Source organism: Canis lupus, chromosome 32, assembly GCF_048164855.1.
Source record: "Canis lupus baileyi chromosome 32, mCanLup2.hap1, whole genome shotgun sequence".
NCBI classification, from domain to species: domain Eukaryota; kingdom Metazoa; phylum Chordata; class Mammalia; order Carnivora; family Canidae; genus Canis; species Canis lupus.
Window position 1 is genome coordinate 11,205,280 of NC_132869.1, and position 15,370 is coordinate 11,220,649.

Below are 15,370 nucleotides of genomic sequence, written 5' to 3' on the forward strand. Positions count from 1 at the left end.
ACCCACATTTCTGATTAATGCTTATCCAAAAGAGAGAGAGAGAGAGAGAGAGAGAGAGAAAGAAAGAAAGAAAGAAAGAAAGAAAGACCCTAAGAAAAAAAAAAATGGATGCCATTCACTTCAGTGGGGAACGATATGTCTATCATGTGACTTCTTGTTATAAACATTTTATTTTAATGGAGTCCAAATTCTCTGACAACAACATTATCTCTATATGACTACCTACTTTGATTTGCAGAAATCTCTTAGAACTGGAAGTACAGAAAGAGCAGACCCTTGCTCAAATAGACTTTGTACAAAAACAAACAGATAGAACTGAAGAGCTAATGGATCAGTTGAGGTAAGGAAAAGCAGGTATCATTAGTTTGTTTTATCCCATTACCACAGTTGACATGTGTTTGTAATTTGTTATCACTATTTTAACCTATAGTACAATACATTCTCAAAGAGTCAATGTACCATCAAGCAGAAGGTATACAAGGTGGGAAAGCTACGAAATTATAATTTTAAAAATACTTAACACTTTATATTGCCTAAACTTGGATTTTCTTTGATACACAATTCAAAATTGAGTCAATTCTTTGAAAAACATGTTTGTACATTCACAGTATTTGAATCAAAATATTGATTGTCCCCCAAGCCAGTAGAGAAACTTCAGCCACTGTTTCCGGTATGTTTGCCTGCTATCAGAAGTTAACTCTCCTCTTTTACCTCAGAAAAACTTTTTTGTCTTTTTATTTCTCTCCAGCTCGTCTGAGTGGGAAGCCATTGAGTGGAGTGATGATCAAGCTGTATTCACCTTTCTTTATGACACAATAGAACTTACTATCACCTTTGGAGAGACAGTAGGTGAGTAGCAAAAAAAAGAGAATTCCTTTGCAGAAAAAATGTATGACTAAACTCACTAAAGAATGCAATCTTTATTGTAATACAATAATAACTATTGACATAACAAAAGCACTGCTGAAAATCTTAGAAGAGGCATTCACTTTAATTTGTGATAATATAATTTTATTAGATAAAGAATAAAAAATTCAACTAGTGAAAGTTGACCTTTGTTGAATTACGTTAAGATGATAGAAATTTTGGGATCCCTGGGTGGCGCAGCGGTTTGGCGCCTGCCTTTGGCCCAGGGCACGATCCTGGAGACCTGGGATCGAATCCCACGTCGGGCTCCTGGTGCATGGAGCCTGCTTCTCCCTCAGCCTATGTCTCTACCTCTCTCTCTCTCTCTCTCTGTGACTATCATAAATAAATAAAAATTAAAAAAAAAAAAAAAGATGATAGAAATTTTATATGTCCTGGGATGCCTGGGTGGCTTAGCAGTTGAACGCCTGCCTTTGACTCAGGGCGTGATCCCGGAGTCCCAGGATCAAGTCTCACATTGGGCTTCCTGCATGAAGCCTGCTTCTTCCTCTACCTATGTCTCTGCCTCTCTATGTGTACGTCTCTCATGAATAAATGAATAAAATCTTAAAAAAAAAAAAGAAAAATTTTATATATCCAAATAATGGATCAACATGCTATTTGCCTCTATTTATTCTGAGTTCCTTTATTCCATCTGTGTTTTGTGATAGAGGATTTACTCTAATGATTGGTGACATTTAACTTTCTTTTGGTACCTAAGTTAACCTAAAAAGTTAGTTGGAAGTTCTGTATGTATTGATAGGCTTATCAAAGTAGGTAGAATCATTGTATGATGACAGAGTCCTAGCTGTTTTGTTGAGAATCTCCTGGTAGTATCTTCAGGTCTTTTCTCTGAAAAAATTTCAGCATGGCCAAACAAACTTCACAGTCTCCCAACCTCCACACATGATCCTCCTTAAAAGTTCCTTTTTCTTTTTGTTTTTTTTTTTAAGATTTTGTTTATTTATTCATAGAGACACAGGAAGAGAGAGAGAAGGAGAGAGAGAGAGTCAGAGACACAGACAGAGGGAGAAGCAGGCTCCATGCAGGAAGCCTGACCTGGGACTTGATCCTGGGTCTCCAGGATCACACCCCAGGCTGCAGGCGGCACTAAGCCACTGCGCCACTAGGGCTGCCCAAAAGTTCCTTTCTCATAGAATATCATTGGGGCGCTTGGGTGGCTCAGTTGGTTGAGTATTCAACTCGTGGTTTTGGCTCAGGTCATGATCTTGGGGTCATGAGATTGAGCCCTGCATCAGTCTCTGTGCTCAGCATGGAGTCTGCTTATACCTCTCCCTCTGCTACTCCTCCTGTTTCAGATCTCTCTCTCAAATAAATAAATGGAAAAAATCTTAAAAAAAAAAAAATAATAAGGGGATCTCTGGGTGGCTCAGCGGTTTAGCGCCTGCCTTTGGCCCAGGGTGCAATCCTGGAGTCCTGGGATCGAGTCCCCGTCGGGCTCCCTGCATGGAGCCTGCTTTCTCCCTCTGCCTGTGTCTGTGCCTCTCTCTCTCCGTGTCTCTCATGAATAAATAAATAAAACCTTAAAAAGAAAAAAAGAAAAAAAGAAAACTTAGAAATCACTCTCTACCTCTTTATCCCTTACCAGGCGTATCTAATTATCAATAAGACTTCTTGATTTTAATTTCATGATACTGATCCACATTTCATGGTTTCCTATCAATAGTCATCTCTAATCAAATGACTACAATAACATTCCAGCAGGCCTTTCTGGATCCTTTCCTTTTCCTCTCCACTTCATCTTCCTTCCTGCAGCAATGGTGATTGTTGAAAATCTGATCATGCACCTAATATTCTTAGACTAATTATCAAAACATTTGCTATGGCCTGTAACATTCTGCATGAATTGAATTTTTCTTCCTTTTCCTGCCTCATTTTAAACTATTCTCTGCACTTTGGCATGTGGATTTCTTTCATTCCCATTTTCTTTTCTTTTTTTTATTTGTTTTCTTTTTTTTTCTTTTTTTTTTTTGTTAAGTAGGCTCTACACCTAATATGGGGCCTGAACTCATGACCCTGAGATCAAGAGTCACATGTCTCCAAACTGAGCCAGCCAGATCCCCCTCTTTCATTTCTTTAAAAGATCCTGGTCAGGAGGTGCCTGAGTGGCTCAGGTGGTTAAACGTCTGCCTTCAGCTTAGTTCATGATCCCAAAGTCCTGGGATCAAACCCTGCTTTGGGTTCCTGCTCCTTGGAGGGGGAGGGTCTGCTTCTCCCTCTCCCTTTGCCTGCCATGTCCCCTGCTTGTGCTTGCTATCTCTCTCTCTCTCTCTCTCAATAAATAAAATCTTAAAAAAAAAAAAAAAAAAGATCCTGGTCTTTTCATGCTCAATCATGTTCCATCCTACCTTGGGACCTTCATAATGATTTTTTTTATGCCTAGAACCTTTTTCCCTCATCTTTGTCCATTTGGACTGCTATAACAAAAATACCATAAACTGGGGCACCTGGGTGGTTCAGCCAGTTAAGCGTCTGGCTTCAGCATAGGTCATGATCTCAGGGTCCTAGGATCGAGCCCTGCATTGGGCTCCATGCTCAGCAGAGAGTCTGCTTCTCCCTCTTCCTCATCCCCATCCTCTCTGTTCATGCTCTGTCTCTTGCTTTCTCTCTCAAGTAAATAAATAAAATCTTTAAAAAAAAAGAAAAGCCCCAGGGATCCCTGGATGGCTTAGTGGTTTAACTCCAGCCTTCAGCCCAGGGGTATGGTCCTGGAGTCTTGGGATCCAGTCCCGCATCAGGCTCCCTGCATGGAGCCCGCTTCTCCCTCTGCCTGTGTCTCTGCCTCTCTCCCTCTGTGTGTCTCTCATGAATAAATAAATAAATCTTTAAAAAAGAAAAGCCATAAGAATGCTTATTAAACAACTGAAATTTATTTCTTACATTTCCGGAAGCTGGAAGTCCCAAGATCAGGCTGCCAGCATGGTCAGGTGAGAACCTTCTTCCAGGTTGCAGACTTTTCATTGTATACTTACATACTGAAAGGTCAAGCTAGCTGTTTAGGGTCTCTATTATAAGAGCATTAATCTCATTCTTGAGGGCTTTACCCTCATGACCTTAATAAATACCTCCCAAAGGTCCATCTTCTAATACTATCACATTGAGCATGAGGATTTCAATATATAAATTTGATGAGGGACACATTCAGACCATAGCATCCCTCTTCACTAAAATAGATTTCTGTTAATAATCCTTAAGAGCTCAGCTCAGTTATCACTTTTGCACAAAAGTTTTCCCTGACTTTCCTTTTACCAACTCCCTCTACTAATACCCTCCTATTATATATGTTCTTATTGCTTCCTGAAGTTTTCCTTAATAGCACTTATCACTGATTGTAGTTTTTAGTATGTTTATTAGTGTAAATAATCTGTGTATCTTCTTGAGCTGTAAGCTTTTTGAGAATATAAATTGATCATGTCTGTCTCACAATCATATCCTAGTGCCTAACACTAGAAGCATAGAAGATATTCAACAAAATAATAAGAATCTGAATTTAAGAGATAGAAGGTAACTCTAGAGTTTGGAAGAGGAAGCAGCTCTCCTGGCTTCCTTAAGCTCATTACTGTAATGCTAAAAGCATAAATCATTTTCACTGTATTTATAAAAAGATAGGGGGCACCTGGGTGGCTTAGTGGTTGAGCGTTTGCCTTTGGCTCAGGTCATAATCCCAGGGTCTTGGGATCAAGTCCCCCATTGGGCTTCCCTGCAGGGAGCCTGCTTCTCCCTCTGCCTGTGTCTCTGCCTCTCTCTGTGTCTGTCATGAATAAAATATATATATAGATATATATAGATATATATTTCACATGTAGGTGTGAGATCATAGTCATTTTTTTTATATGGTACCTGAGAATAGTTATCTTTGCACAAAAGTTAGGAGTCAATAGAGGAGGCCTTGATATATTTATAATAAATGTACTATACCTTAAATTGCCTTCAAAGACTTACCAGTAAGTGTAGTTCAATAGTCTCAGTGGGGAGCCTTTAACGTACATAAAGAAAAATACCATTCAAGGATACATCTTTAACTGCCAAATAAAATACTCTGCTACCTAGAAAGAATAGGATTCTAAAGTACAGGGTTGTATGTGGCTTAAAATCAGATAATAAAAAGAACTACTGGGGCACCTGGGTGGCTCAATTGGTTAAGCACCCAGCATGATTTCAGCTCAGATCATGAGATCGAGCCTTATGTTGGGCTTTGTGTTCAGCGTGGCATTTGCTTGTCCCTCTCCCTCTACTCCTCCCCCCATCGCTTGCATTCTGTCTCTCAAATAAATAAAATCATAAAAAAAAAAAAAAGAAGTACTACTTTTATTCTGGTTCTTCCTAGTTGATCTCCCTTTCCTGGACAAGGCTTGTAGGAAGATTGTTGACTTGAATTTTCAATCTCGGTTAGATGGTAAGTCCAAACATTTATCCACTAAAAATTTGTTGAATATTTATAAATTTAATTTTGCTCCTTGAGAACTTTTTTGCGTAGGAAATTAAGTATAAATAATAATAATAATTTGTCCTTAAATATGTGTATTAGACATAAAATTGCTTGGATAATGTTCTGAATATTGGGTAGGATTATTGCTAGATTTTAAGCAAAGATTAATAATAGCTATTTCTACAATTGAAAAACTACTATTCTGAGTACTTATACTATATCAGGCTTTTGTATTAATTATATCAACAGTTTGACGTGTTTTTACAAATTAAGGATAACTCAAAGTAAGTGTATTCAGGATTACTTAGGTTGTAAGGAAAGACAGGATTTAAACTCAGGTTTAGGTTATATTTAAGCCCATGCTTTTAACCAAGTTCTATTCTGTGTATGATAAAGGCTTGGATTTTTATAAGAATATCTATATTCACTATATATTTGTTGATTTATGTGCTTAAAAATGGAGAAGATACTTAGACATCTAATAGTTGGAAAGTATTCCTAGTTTATATAATATTTCTAGCTTATGTATAAAAACTATTTGAAAGTAAGTAATGCCCTGTTTTGATTTTTTTTTTCCTTCCTCAGAGGATAAAGCTCCTCCTTCCTCCCTTTTAGTTCATAAGCTTATTTTCCAGTACATTGAGGAAAAGGAATCCTGGAAGAAAAAATGTACAACACAGCATCAAATACCCAAGGTAAATCTGATTGAAGCATTTTGAAGGAAAGTTATGTTACCTGTCCCAGAAAGCATAACTGAAAGTGTATATATTTAATACTAGATCCTGAAACTATAAATGTATTAAATTATTTAACTTTAGGGGATTCTTTATGAAAGAGCCACTGAAAAGTGAAATGTTTTCATAATTTCTTTTTTCCCCCCAATTTTTCCTAGATGCTTCAAGAAATCTCATTGGTAGTGAGCCATTGTAGACTCCTTGGAGAGGAAATTGAGTTTTTAAAGAGATGGGGACCAAATTATAACCTAATGAACATAGATGTGACTAATACTGAGTAAGTATATTAGTTCCCCAGGGCTGCCATAACAAAGTACTACAGACTCAGGGGCTTAAACAATAGCAATTTACTGTTTCACACAGTTCTCTAGAGGCTAAAAGTCTGAGATTAAGATGTTTGCAGGGTTGGTTCTTTCTGATGGGCTGTGAAAGAGAATCTTATTCCATACCTATGTTATAATGTCTAGTGATTTACTGGCAGTCATTGGCATACCTTGGTTTATAAATATATAATCCCAGTATCTACTTTCATCTTCACATGATTTTTTTCCTGTGTGCATGTTTGTATACAAATGTCCCCTTTTTGTAAGGACACTAATCATTTTGGATTAGGGTACCATCCCACTCCAGTAGGACCTCATCTTAACTAATTAAGTCTGCAATGACCTTACTTCCAAAATAAGGTCACATTCTGACTTACTGGAGGCTAGGGCTTGAATATGTGGATGACAGGGAGGGACATAGTTCAATTCATAAAAGTAGGTAATTACTCAAAAATTATTAAAATGATTTATTTTAATGAGTTTTATGACAGTGAAAATGAACAACCATAATACTACTTTGTTCGAAATGTTTTACCCTCTTTCCATTTGATAAGGACAAGAAATAATGTGCCACCTAAGTTTCATATGAGTACAAAAGGAAAATGTATTTGTTTCATTCTGTTTTTGTTTTGTATGTTTAATTAAGGATTTGTCTTTTATAGATTGAGGCTTTTATTCTCCAGCTCTGCAGCATTTGCAAAATTTGAGATAACTTTGCCTCTCTCAGTCCATTTTCCAACTGTTCCATTACCTTTCTCCATTCAAAAGCACCTTGGAAACATTGGGTAAGTAAAGGGCCAGCAGGATAGGGCTCCTAACTACCTTTTTACCTTTGTCATATCATTTGAAAGATCTCTCAAAGTGATCAGAAATAATGGATATACCATTATTGGATATACCACTAATGGATAATCCATAGTGAGTGCCAAATGATGCTTCCCTCTGACTTCATTTTGAAAAATTTATTCTTTTAAAGTCAGTGGCCTTTATTTCTAGCTCCAGTGGATGCTGGAGACCATTGGTCTCTTCTTTTATACTTGCTCTACTTTTTCAATACTCTTATCTAAAACAAGGAATGAGGAAGGAAAAAAATGAATATAAACTTAGCCCAGATCATATATAAACAACTTCTATGGCCTTAAAAACAGGATAATCACTTAATCACTTAAAAAGCTGTGCAGTCATAATGCTTTTCTCAATTAGTCTTTCTAACCAGATATAACAATATTTCATTCCTACTATATATTTTGTGAATTTTTAGACACACTGCTAGCAGTTTGTAAGATTGCAGAATTTAGAATGTACCCACCTCAAATCCATGAGCAAACACCAACAGTTTAGATTTTTAGCTAAGTGAAGATACTTCACTGTTTATACAGATTTGCTCATAGGTCTTGTTTTTGGAATCTCATTTCCAACTTGGACAGACTTTCTAGAATTGCCTATTTGTGCTTCCTAAGAGGCTGAGAGCCCATACCCAAAAACATGAATTCCACTGAAATGGAGATAAGTAAATTCCCAGAAAAATTAATAAACCTTTTGTTCTTTCCAGCCAAGATGAAATCACTGCAATTCTATCTAAAGTGCCACTGAAGAACAACTATCTAAAGAATGTAGTCAAGCAAATTTACCAAGATCTGCTTCAGGACTGCCATTTCTATCACTAGACCCAATGGACTACAGTTATAACAGCCAAAAACAGTGTACTTCATAACGATATTATGTCAGAGTATCCATTGCTGTTTAATCTTTGTCTTTAGGTCATAGAAAGAAGCTTAGTAAAATTCCTTCTGATGATGTTACAGTTAATGTGTATGGTTAGTTTTTAAATGTCTCTAGTCAGGAATGATGGATGGCCTCAAATAGCATATTATCAACCTGCTCATCTTTTTACAAAAGGTTTAAATAGTAGAACACTTAGGGAAAATTTCTTCTAATTAAAGTTGTGCTCTCTGCTATAGTAAAGCCCTAAGAAGTAACTTAAGAGGTATAAGAAGAGCTGTCACCACTGACAAAAACATTAGCCATTTCCTCATATATAGAGCTATGATTTTTAAGTTGCCTGGCGTCTGCCTATCAGGAATTTCTGAATATATAGAGATAAATCTGTTTACAAACTACTCATCCTTCTTTTTCTCCATTCCAAAACTCTTATTAAGAAAAAGCAATAGCTCTCAGCTATTCAAATGGCTGCCATCTTTTCTTGAGGGCCTTGCCTTCTTTTATTATATAATGTCTACTAATGTTTTCTTAGTAAGTATAATTTTGTAGGGAAAGTTAATTCATTTTGGCCCAGTACACATATGTAAATATATTAACTTTTTTGTGTGTTTATGATGTAGTAAGGAGATAATAGAGCTGTATAGAGAGATACTCTTCTGCCTGGGCAATTTCCATCTTTCTGAAGGATGCTTTAGCAAGATTCTCAGTCTATTTCTATCAGATAATTGTACTTCAAGCAATATCACATTCAGAACCACCAATTTTGTCAAGTTCTGGCAATAGTAATGAATTTAATGGGAATTAAAAAAACTTTTACCCAAAAAAAAATAAAATAAAAATTAAAAAAAAACTTTTACCCAAACTTTAGTTAAATCCTAATCATGATAATTTTTGTTTCTTTTATATTTAATTCGAAACTAAAATATATTTTCATTTTTAAACTAACTCCTTAACAATTTCGCTTTATACGTTAGGATCAGGTTAAAGTCCTATGAATCCAATGAATATTCTTCACTTTTTTTTTTTTAAGATTTTATTTATTTATTCATAAGAGACATCGAGAGAGAGAGAAAGGCAGAGGCACAGGCAGAGGGAGAAGCAGGCTCCATGCAGGGAGCCCGACCTGGGACTCGATCTCAGGTCTCCAGGATCACACCCTGGGCTGAAGGCAATGCTAAACTGCTGACCCACCCGGGCTGCCCCCTCATCTTCGCTCTTAAATTGCCTTTTACTTCTGAGCTATCGGTAAAAAAGATCACATGGTCTGTTTTAAGCTTCAAAAGTCAACATAAAATTTATTTTCCATAAAAATCAAAATGTAGATGTTTTTTATTTCCATGAACTCCTTGAAAAACAGTCACCACAATATGGTCTGTTTCCCAAGAAACTTAAATTAGTTCTCCTACTAGAATTGTTTTCTTTCTTTTCTGCAAACCTGAGAAGTAGTTTTGTTTTATCCATTTTGGTAACTTGGAATGACCAACTCCAAGAATGATTTGGCTTGTAATTATAGTCTCTGCTTCCTGGGTTTCTACATAATTGTAATATTTACATTTACCTAATTATTCGCATTTGTTCAAAGGATTGACTATTTTTATAAAATTTTTTGGAAATTGTTTTTTTCACTATTAAAATAACTTTATTATATGAAATCTTTTTTTTTTTTTTCTTTTTTTTTTTTTTATGAAATCTTTTTAAGTAGTGTTTCTTTATGAAGAGGTTTTTCAGGTTTTTTTACCATGTATTCAGTAGACCTTTGAAGGAAGCCCCTTCTAGAAACACCCACTTATTTGAAAACTGAGATAAGATTAAAATATGTCAGGACCTGAGAATAAGAACCAGACACAAACCATAGTTTCCCTATGTCTGTGTCTCTTAAAGATAGTAAAAGAAAACTACTTGAAGTTCCTCCGGAAACTATCATTTCTCTGAGCTAATAGTCCCTAGACTACTAGTGTCAGCTTTACCCTAACCTGCTGAATCAGAAACACTAAGAGTGAGGACCAGTATTCCATGTTGTGTTTATTTTTTTTAACTTTCTTTTTCTTAAAACTTTACTGAAATTTAATTGACATCATGTAATTCACCTTTTAAAGTGCACAGTTAAGTGATTTTTAGTACATTCACAGATACGTGTAACCACAATTCTAGAACATTTTCATCACCTCAAAAAATAATCCACTTTTCAACAAATGGTGGTGGGAAATATAGATATCCACATACAAAAGAATGAAGTTGGAACCTTATCTTCACTACATCCAAGAGTTAACTCAAAACGGATCAAAGAAACTAAATGTAAGATCTAAAACTATTAAGCTCTTACAAGAAAACATAGGGGAAAAGTTTTGCCACATTGAATTTAGCGATAAATTCTGGAATATGACACCAAAAAAGCACAGGCAACAAAAGTAAAAATAGATAAATTGGATTTATCAAAATTTAAAACTTGTGCATCAAAGGACATAATGTAAAGGCAATGTATAGAATGGGAAAATATAGGGCACCTCGGTGGCTCAGTCAGGGAAGCAACCAACTTTTGATTTCGGCTCAGGTCATGATCCTCAGGGTTGTGGGATCGATCCCCACATTGAGCTTCATGTTCAGTGGGCAGTCTGCTTGTCCCTCTCCTTCTACTCCTCCCCTCACTCATGTTCTGTCTCTCAAATACATAAATAAAAGAATGGGAGAAAATATTTGTAAGTCTTGACAAGGGTTTAATATCTAAAATACACAAAAAGCTCCTTCAGTTCAACAACAACAATAAAACCACTCAAAAAATGAGGAAAGGGATCCCTGGGTGGCGCAGCGGTTTAGCGCCTGCCTTTAGCCCAGGGCGCGATCCTGGAGACCCGGGATCGAATCCCACGTTGGGCTCCTGGTGCATGGAGTCTGCTTCTCCCTCTGCCTATGTCTCTGCCTCTCTCTCTCTCTCTCTCTCTGTGTGATTATCATAAATAAAAAAAAATAATAATAATAAATTAAAAAAAGTTTTATAAAAAAAAATGAGGAAAGGGAGGCTCCTGGCTGGTCCAGCTAGTGGAGTGTGCGACTCTTGAGGTTGTGAGCTCGAGGCCCACATTATGTGTAAAGATTACTTAGAATGAAATCTTAAAAAAAAAAAAAAAAAAAAAAGTAAAGGATGCTGGAGTAGATAATTCTCCAAAGAAGATACACAAATGGCAAAAAAAAAAAAAAAAAAAAGAAAAGAAAAAAGATGCTCATCATTCACATTAGGGAAATACAAATCAAAAACAAAAAGAGAGGGATCCCTGGGTGGCGCAGTGGTTTGGCGCCTGCCTTTGGCCCGGGGCGCGATCCTGGAGACCCGGGATCGAATCCCACATCGGGCTCCCAGCATGGAGCCTGCTTCTCCCTCTGCCTGTGTCTCTGCCTCTCTGCCTCTCTCTTTGTGACTATCATGAATAAATAAATAAAATCTTTAAAAAAAAAAAAAAAAAAAACAAAAAGAGATACCACTCACAACCATTATAATGAATGTAACCGAAAAGATTACAAGTGTTGACAAGGATGCAGAGATTGGAACCCTTGTGTACCATTGGTGGGAGAATAAAAGAGTGCAGCTGCTATGGAAAAACAGCATGGTAGCTCCGCGAAAAATTAAAAATAGAATTACTATGTGATCAAGCAATTTCACTTCTGGGTATAATACTTAAAAGAAGTAAAAGCAGCTACTTTTTTTGTGTGGGGTTTTTTTTTGTTGTTGTTTTTTGATTTTTTTTAAGTTTTTACTTATTCATGAGAGACACAGAGAGGCAGAGAGACATAGGCAGAAGGAGAAGCAGGCTCCCTGTGGGGAGCCTGATGTGGGACTCCATTCCAGGACTCTGGGATCACGCCCTGAGCCAAAGGCAGATAGATGCTCAACCGCCGAGCCACCCAGGCATCCTGAAAGCAGCTACTTGTACACCCATATTCATTGCCTTATAACCAAAAGGTGCAAGCAATCCTAGTGTCTACCAACAGATGAATGGATAAACAAAATGTGCCATTATATACATACAATGAGATAGCCCTAAGGAGGAAAAAAAATTCCGACATGCTATAATGTATATATATGATAAGCCAGTCACTAAAAGATAAATATTGTGTGATTCCACTTATATCAGATACCTAGAGTAGTCAAATTCATAGAGATAAAAGGAGTTGCCTCTCATGAATAAATAAATAAAATCTTAAAAAAAAAAAGGAGTTGCAAAAGGGGAGTTGTTTATTAGGTATAGAATTTACCTGTTGCAAGATCTAGAGCTTATGTGCATAATAATGGATGTACTTGACAATACTAAACTGTACACTTAAGTTTGTACAATGATTGTCAGGGGTGCCTGCATGACTTAGTTAAGCATCTGCCCTCAGCTCAGGTCATTATCCTTGGAGTCCTGGAATCAAGCCCCATGACAGGCTCCTCTCCCCACTTACATTCTCTCTCCGTCAATAAATAAAATCTTTAGGGCAGCCCTGGTGGCTCCGCGGTTTAGCGCCACCTTCGGTCCAGGGTGTGATCCTGGAGACCTGGGATCAAGTCCCACGTCAGGCTCCCTGCATGGAGCCTGCTTCTCCCTCTGCCTGTGTCTCTGCCTCTCTCTCTCTCTGTCTCTCATGAATAAATAAGTAAAATCTTTACTAAATAAATAAATAAATAAAATCTTTAAAGGTAAATAAAAATATCAAATTTTATGTGTATTTTACCACAATTTTTTTTAAACTTCTAGGTATCACTAAGGAACTATATGGGACCTACTAGCTGGGTTTCATGGGCAGTCAATTCTGCTAGAAATGTAAGAACATTCTTTATCCCAAGGAGGACAAGGAGAACCCCATCTATTCTGTGTGTGCAAGAATTGTGATTACCAGCAGGAAGCTGACAACAGCTGCATCTATGTTGGCCTAATCACACAACAAGTAGACTAACCCAGATCATCACTGGCAAGTCCCAGGACCCCTTGTGGGTAACAACTAAGCACCACATATGCCAAAAGTGAGGCCACAAGGAGGCAGTGTTCTTTGAGTTGCTCAGCGCCAGGGGCTGAGAGACCTGCAGGCCCTATGCTTCATTCACCACTAGATTGAAGTCCCCTCCATTACATGTAATAAATGCTGGGTTTTGTGTATGAAAAATAAAAACCATAGCCTTTAGGTATTGCTCCCTATCTTTACATCATGTCCCAGCCACCCCACCCTAAAGCAACTAGTAACTACTTTTTATCATCAGAAATTTGCTTCTTCTAGACATTTCATGTAAATGGAACCATATAATATGCAGTATTTTATGGCTAGTTTCATTTAGCATAAGGTTTCAAGGTTCAGGCAAGTTATAGTGTGGGGACACCTGGTCAGCAGTTGAACATCTGCATTCGACTCAAGGCGTGATCCCAGGATCTGGGATCGAGTCCCCCATCTGGCTCCTTGTGGGGAACCTGCTTCTTCCTCTGCCTATGTCTCTGCCTCTCCCTCTCTCTCTCTGTCTCTCATGAATAAATAAATAAAATCTAAAAAAAAAAGTGTGTAGCAGTACTTGATTCCTTTTTATGCAAAATAATATTTCGTCATAAAAAGTGTTCTGAGTTTTGTTTATACATGATTAGGGCAATTAAGGAAGAAAAAGGAAAGGCATACAGACTAGAAAAGAAAGTAGTCAAACTCTTCAGATGACATGATATAGTAAAGAGAAAGTCCTAAGCAATTCACCAAAAACTATTAGAACTAATAATAGTTAAGGGATGCCTGGGTGGCTCAGCAGTCAAGAATCTGCCTTTGGCTCAGGGCATGATCCTGGGGTCCTAGGATCAAGTCCCGCATCAGGCTCCCCACAGGGATCCTGCTTCTCCCTCTATGTCTCTGCCTCTCTCTCTCTGTCTCATGAATCAAATATATAAAATCTTTTAAAAACTAATAAGTTCAGCAAAGTCTCAAGAGGTAAGGTCAATATTCAAAAATCAATAGTATTAAGACAAAAATCAATAGTATTTTGGTGACTATAGTTGATAATACCATATTGTGTAATGAAACTTACTAAGAGAATAGAACTTAAGTGTTCTTACCAAAATAAATATGTGAGATTATAGATGTGTTTAATTAACTCAATGTTGGGAATCCTTTCACAGTGTGTACATATACCAAATCATCATGTTCTATAATCTAAATATATAATTTTATGAATAAAGTTGGAAAGGCAACCTCAAAAAAATCTATAATATTTCTATATACTTGGCAATGAACAACCCACAAATGAAATTAAGAAAAACATTCCATTTATGATAGCATCAAAAAAAGAATAATATATTTATGAGGTGCCTGGATGGCTCAGTGGGTTAAGTGTCCAATTCTGATTTTGGCTCAGGTCATGATCTCAGGGTGGTGGGATAGAGCCCCTTGTTGGGCTCCATGCTGGGAATGTAGGCTGCATGAGATTCTCTCTTTCCCTCCCTCTCCATCTGCCACTCCTCTCTCTCTTTCCTCTCTCTCTCTCTCTCTGCCCCGCCCCCCAAAAAAGAAAGAAAATATATTTAGTCATAAATTTTTTTGAAGATTTTATTTATTCATGAAAGACAGAGAGAGAGAGGCAGAGACACAGGCAGAGGGAGAAGCAGGCTCCATGCAGGGAGCCCGACGTGGGACTCGATCCCAGGTCCCCAGGATCACACCCTGTACCAAAGGCAGGTGCTAAACTGCTGAGCCACCCAGGGATCCCCCTTTAGTCATAAATTTAACCAAAGAAGTGCAATGTACCCTGGAAAAAGCAAAACACTGCTGGAAGAAATTAAAAACCTAAATAAATGAAATAACATCCCATACGCATGGGTTGAAAGACAAGTTGTTAAGATGGCTATACTATGTAAAGTATGTACAGCTAGCAGGCAACCTCTATCAAAATCCCATCAACCATTTTTGCAGGATGCAAAATGGAAACTTGGTCCTAAATTTTATATGGAATTGCAAAGGACACTGAATAGTGAAAAAAACTCTTGAAAAATAATAACCAAGTGGAAGGATTCGCATCTCCTGGCTTCAAAACAATACAAATTTACAGTAATCAGAACAATATGGTACTGTCATAAAGACCAATATAATGGAATAGCCCAAAAATAAACCCTCACATATATGGCCAAATGATTCTACAAGGGTGCCAAGGCTATTCAATGGGGAAAGGACAGTCCTCAATAAATGGTGCTGGGAAAACTGTATATCCACATACAAAAGAATGAAGTTGGACCCTT

General features: G+C 37.2%; 1 protein-coding gene across 3 annotated transcripts in view; it reads left to right on the forward strand.

The window, feature by feature from the left end:
* The window catches only part of KNL1 (kinetochore scaffold 1), a 71,213-nt gene extending 62,998 nt beyond the window's left edge, over positions 1-8,215 (forward strand). For 2 of the 3 annotated variants that reach the window (XM_072808162.1, XM_072808163.1), the window contains exons 20-27: positions 239-340; positions 749-849; positions 3,819-3,854; positions 5,255-5,323; positions 5,942-6,051; positions 6,249-6,367; positions 7,076-7,198; positions 7,966-8,215. In XM_072808162.1, the coding sequence (XP_072664263.1) occupies positions 239-340; positions 749-849; positions 3,819-3,854; positions 5,255-5,323; positions 5,942-6,051; positions 6,249-6,367; positions 7,076-7,198; positions 7,966-8,080 (775 nt within the window). In that variant the 3' untranslated portion in view covers positions 8,081-8,215. The remainder of the gene's footprint in view (positions 1-238; positions 341-748; positions 850-3,818; positions 3,855-5,254; positions 5,324-5,941; positions 6,052-6,248; positions 6,368-7,075; positions 7,199-7,965) is intronic. The other variant, XM_072808165.1, reaches the window with a different exon arrangement.
* The last annotated feature ends 7,155 nt before the right edge of the window (positions 8,216-15,370 follow it).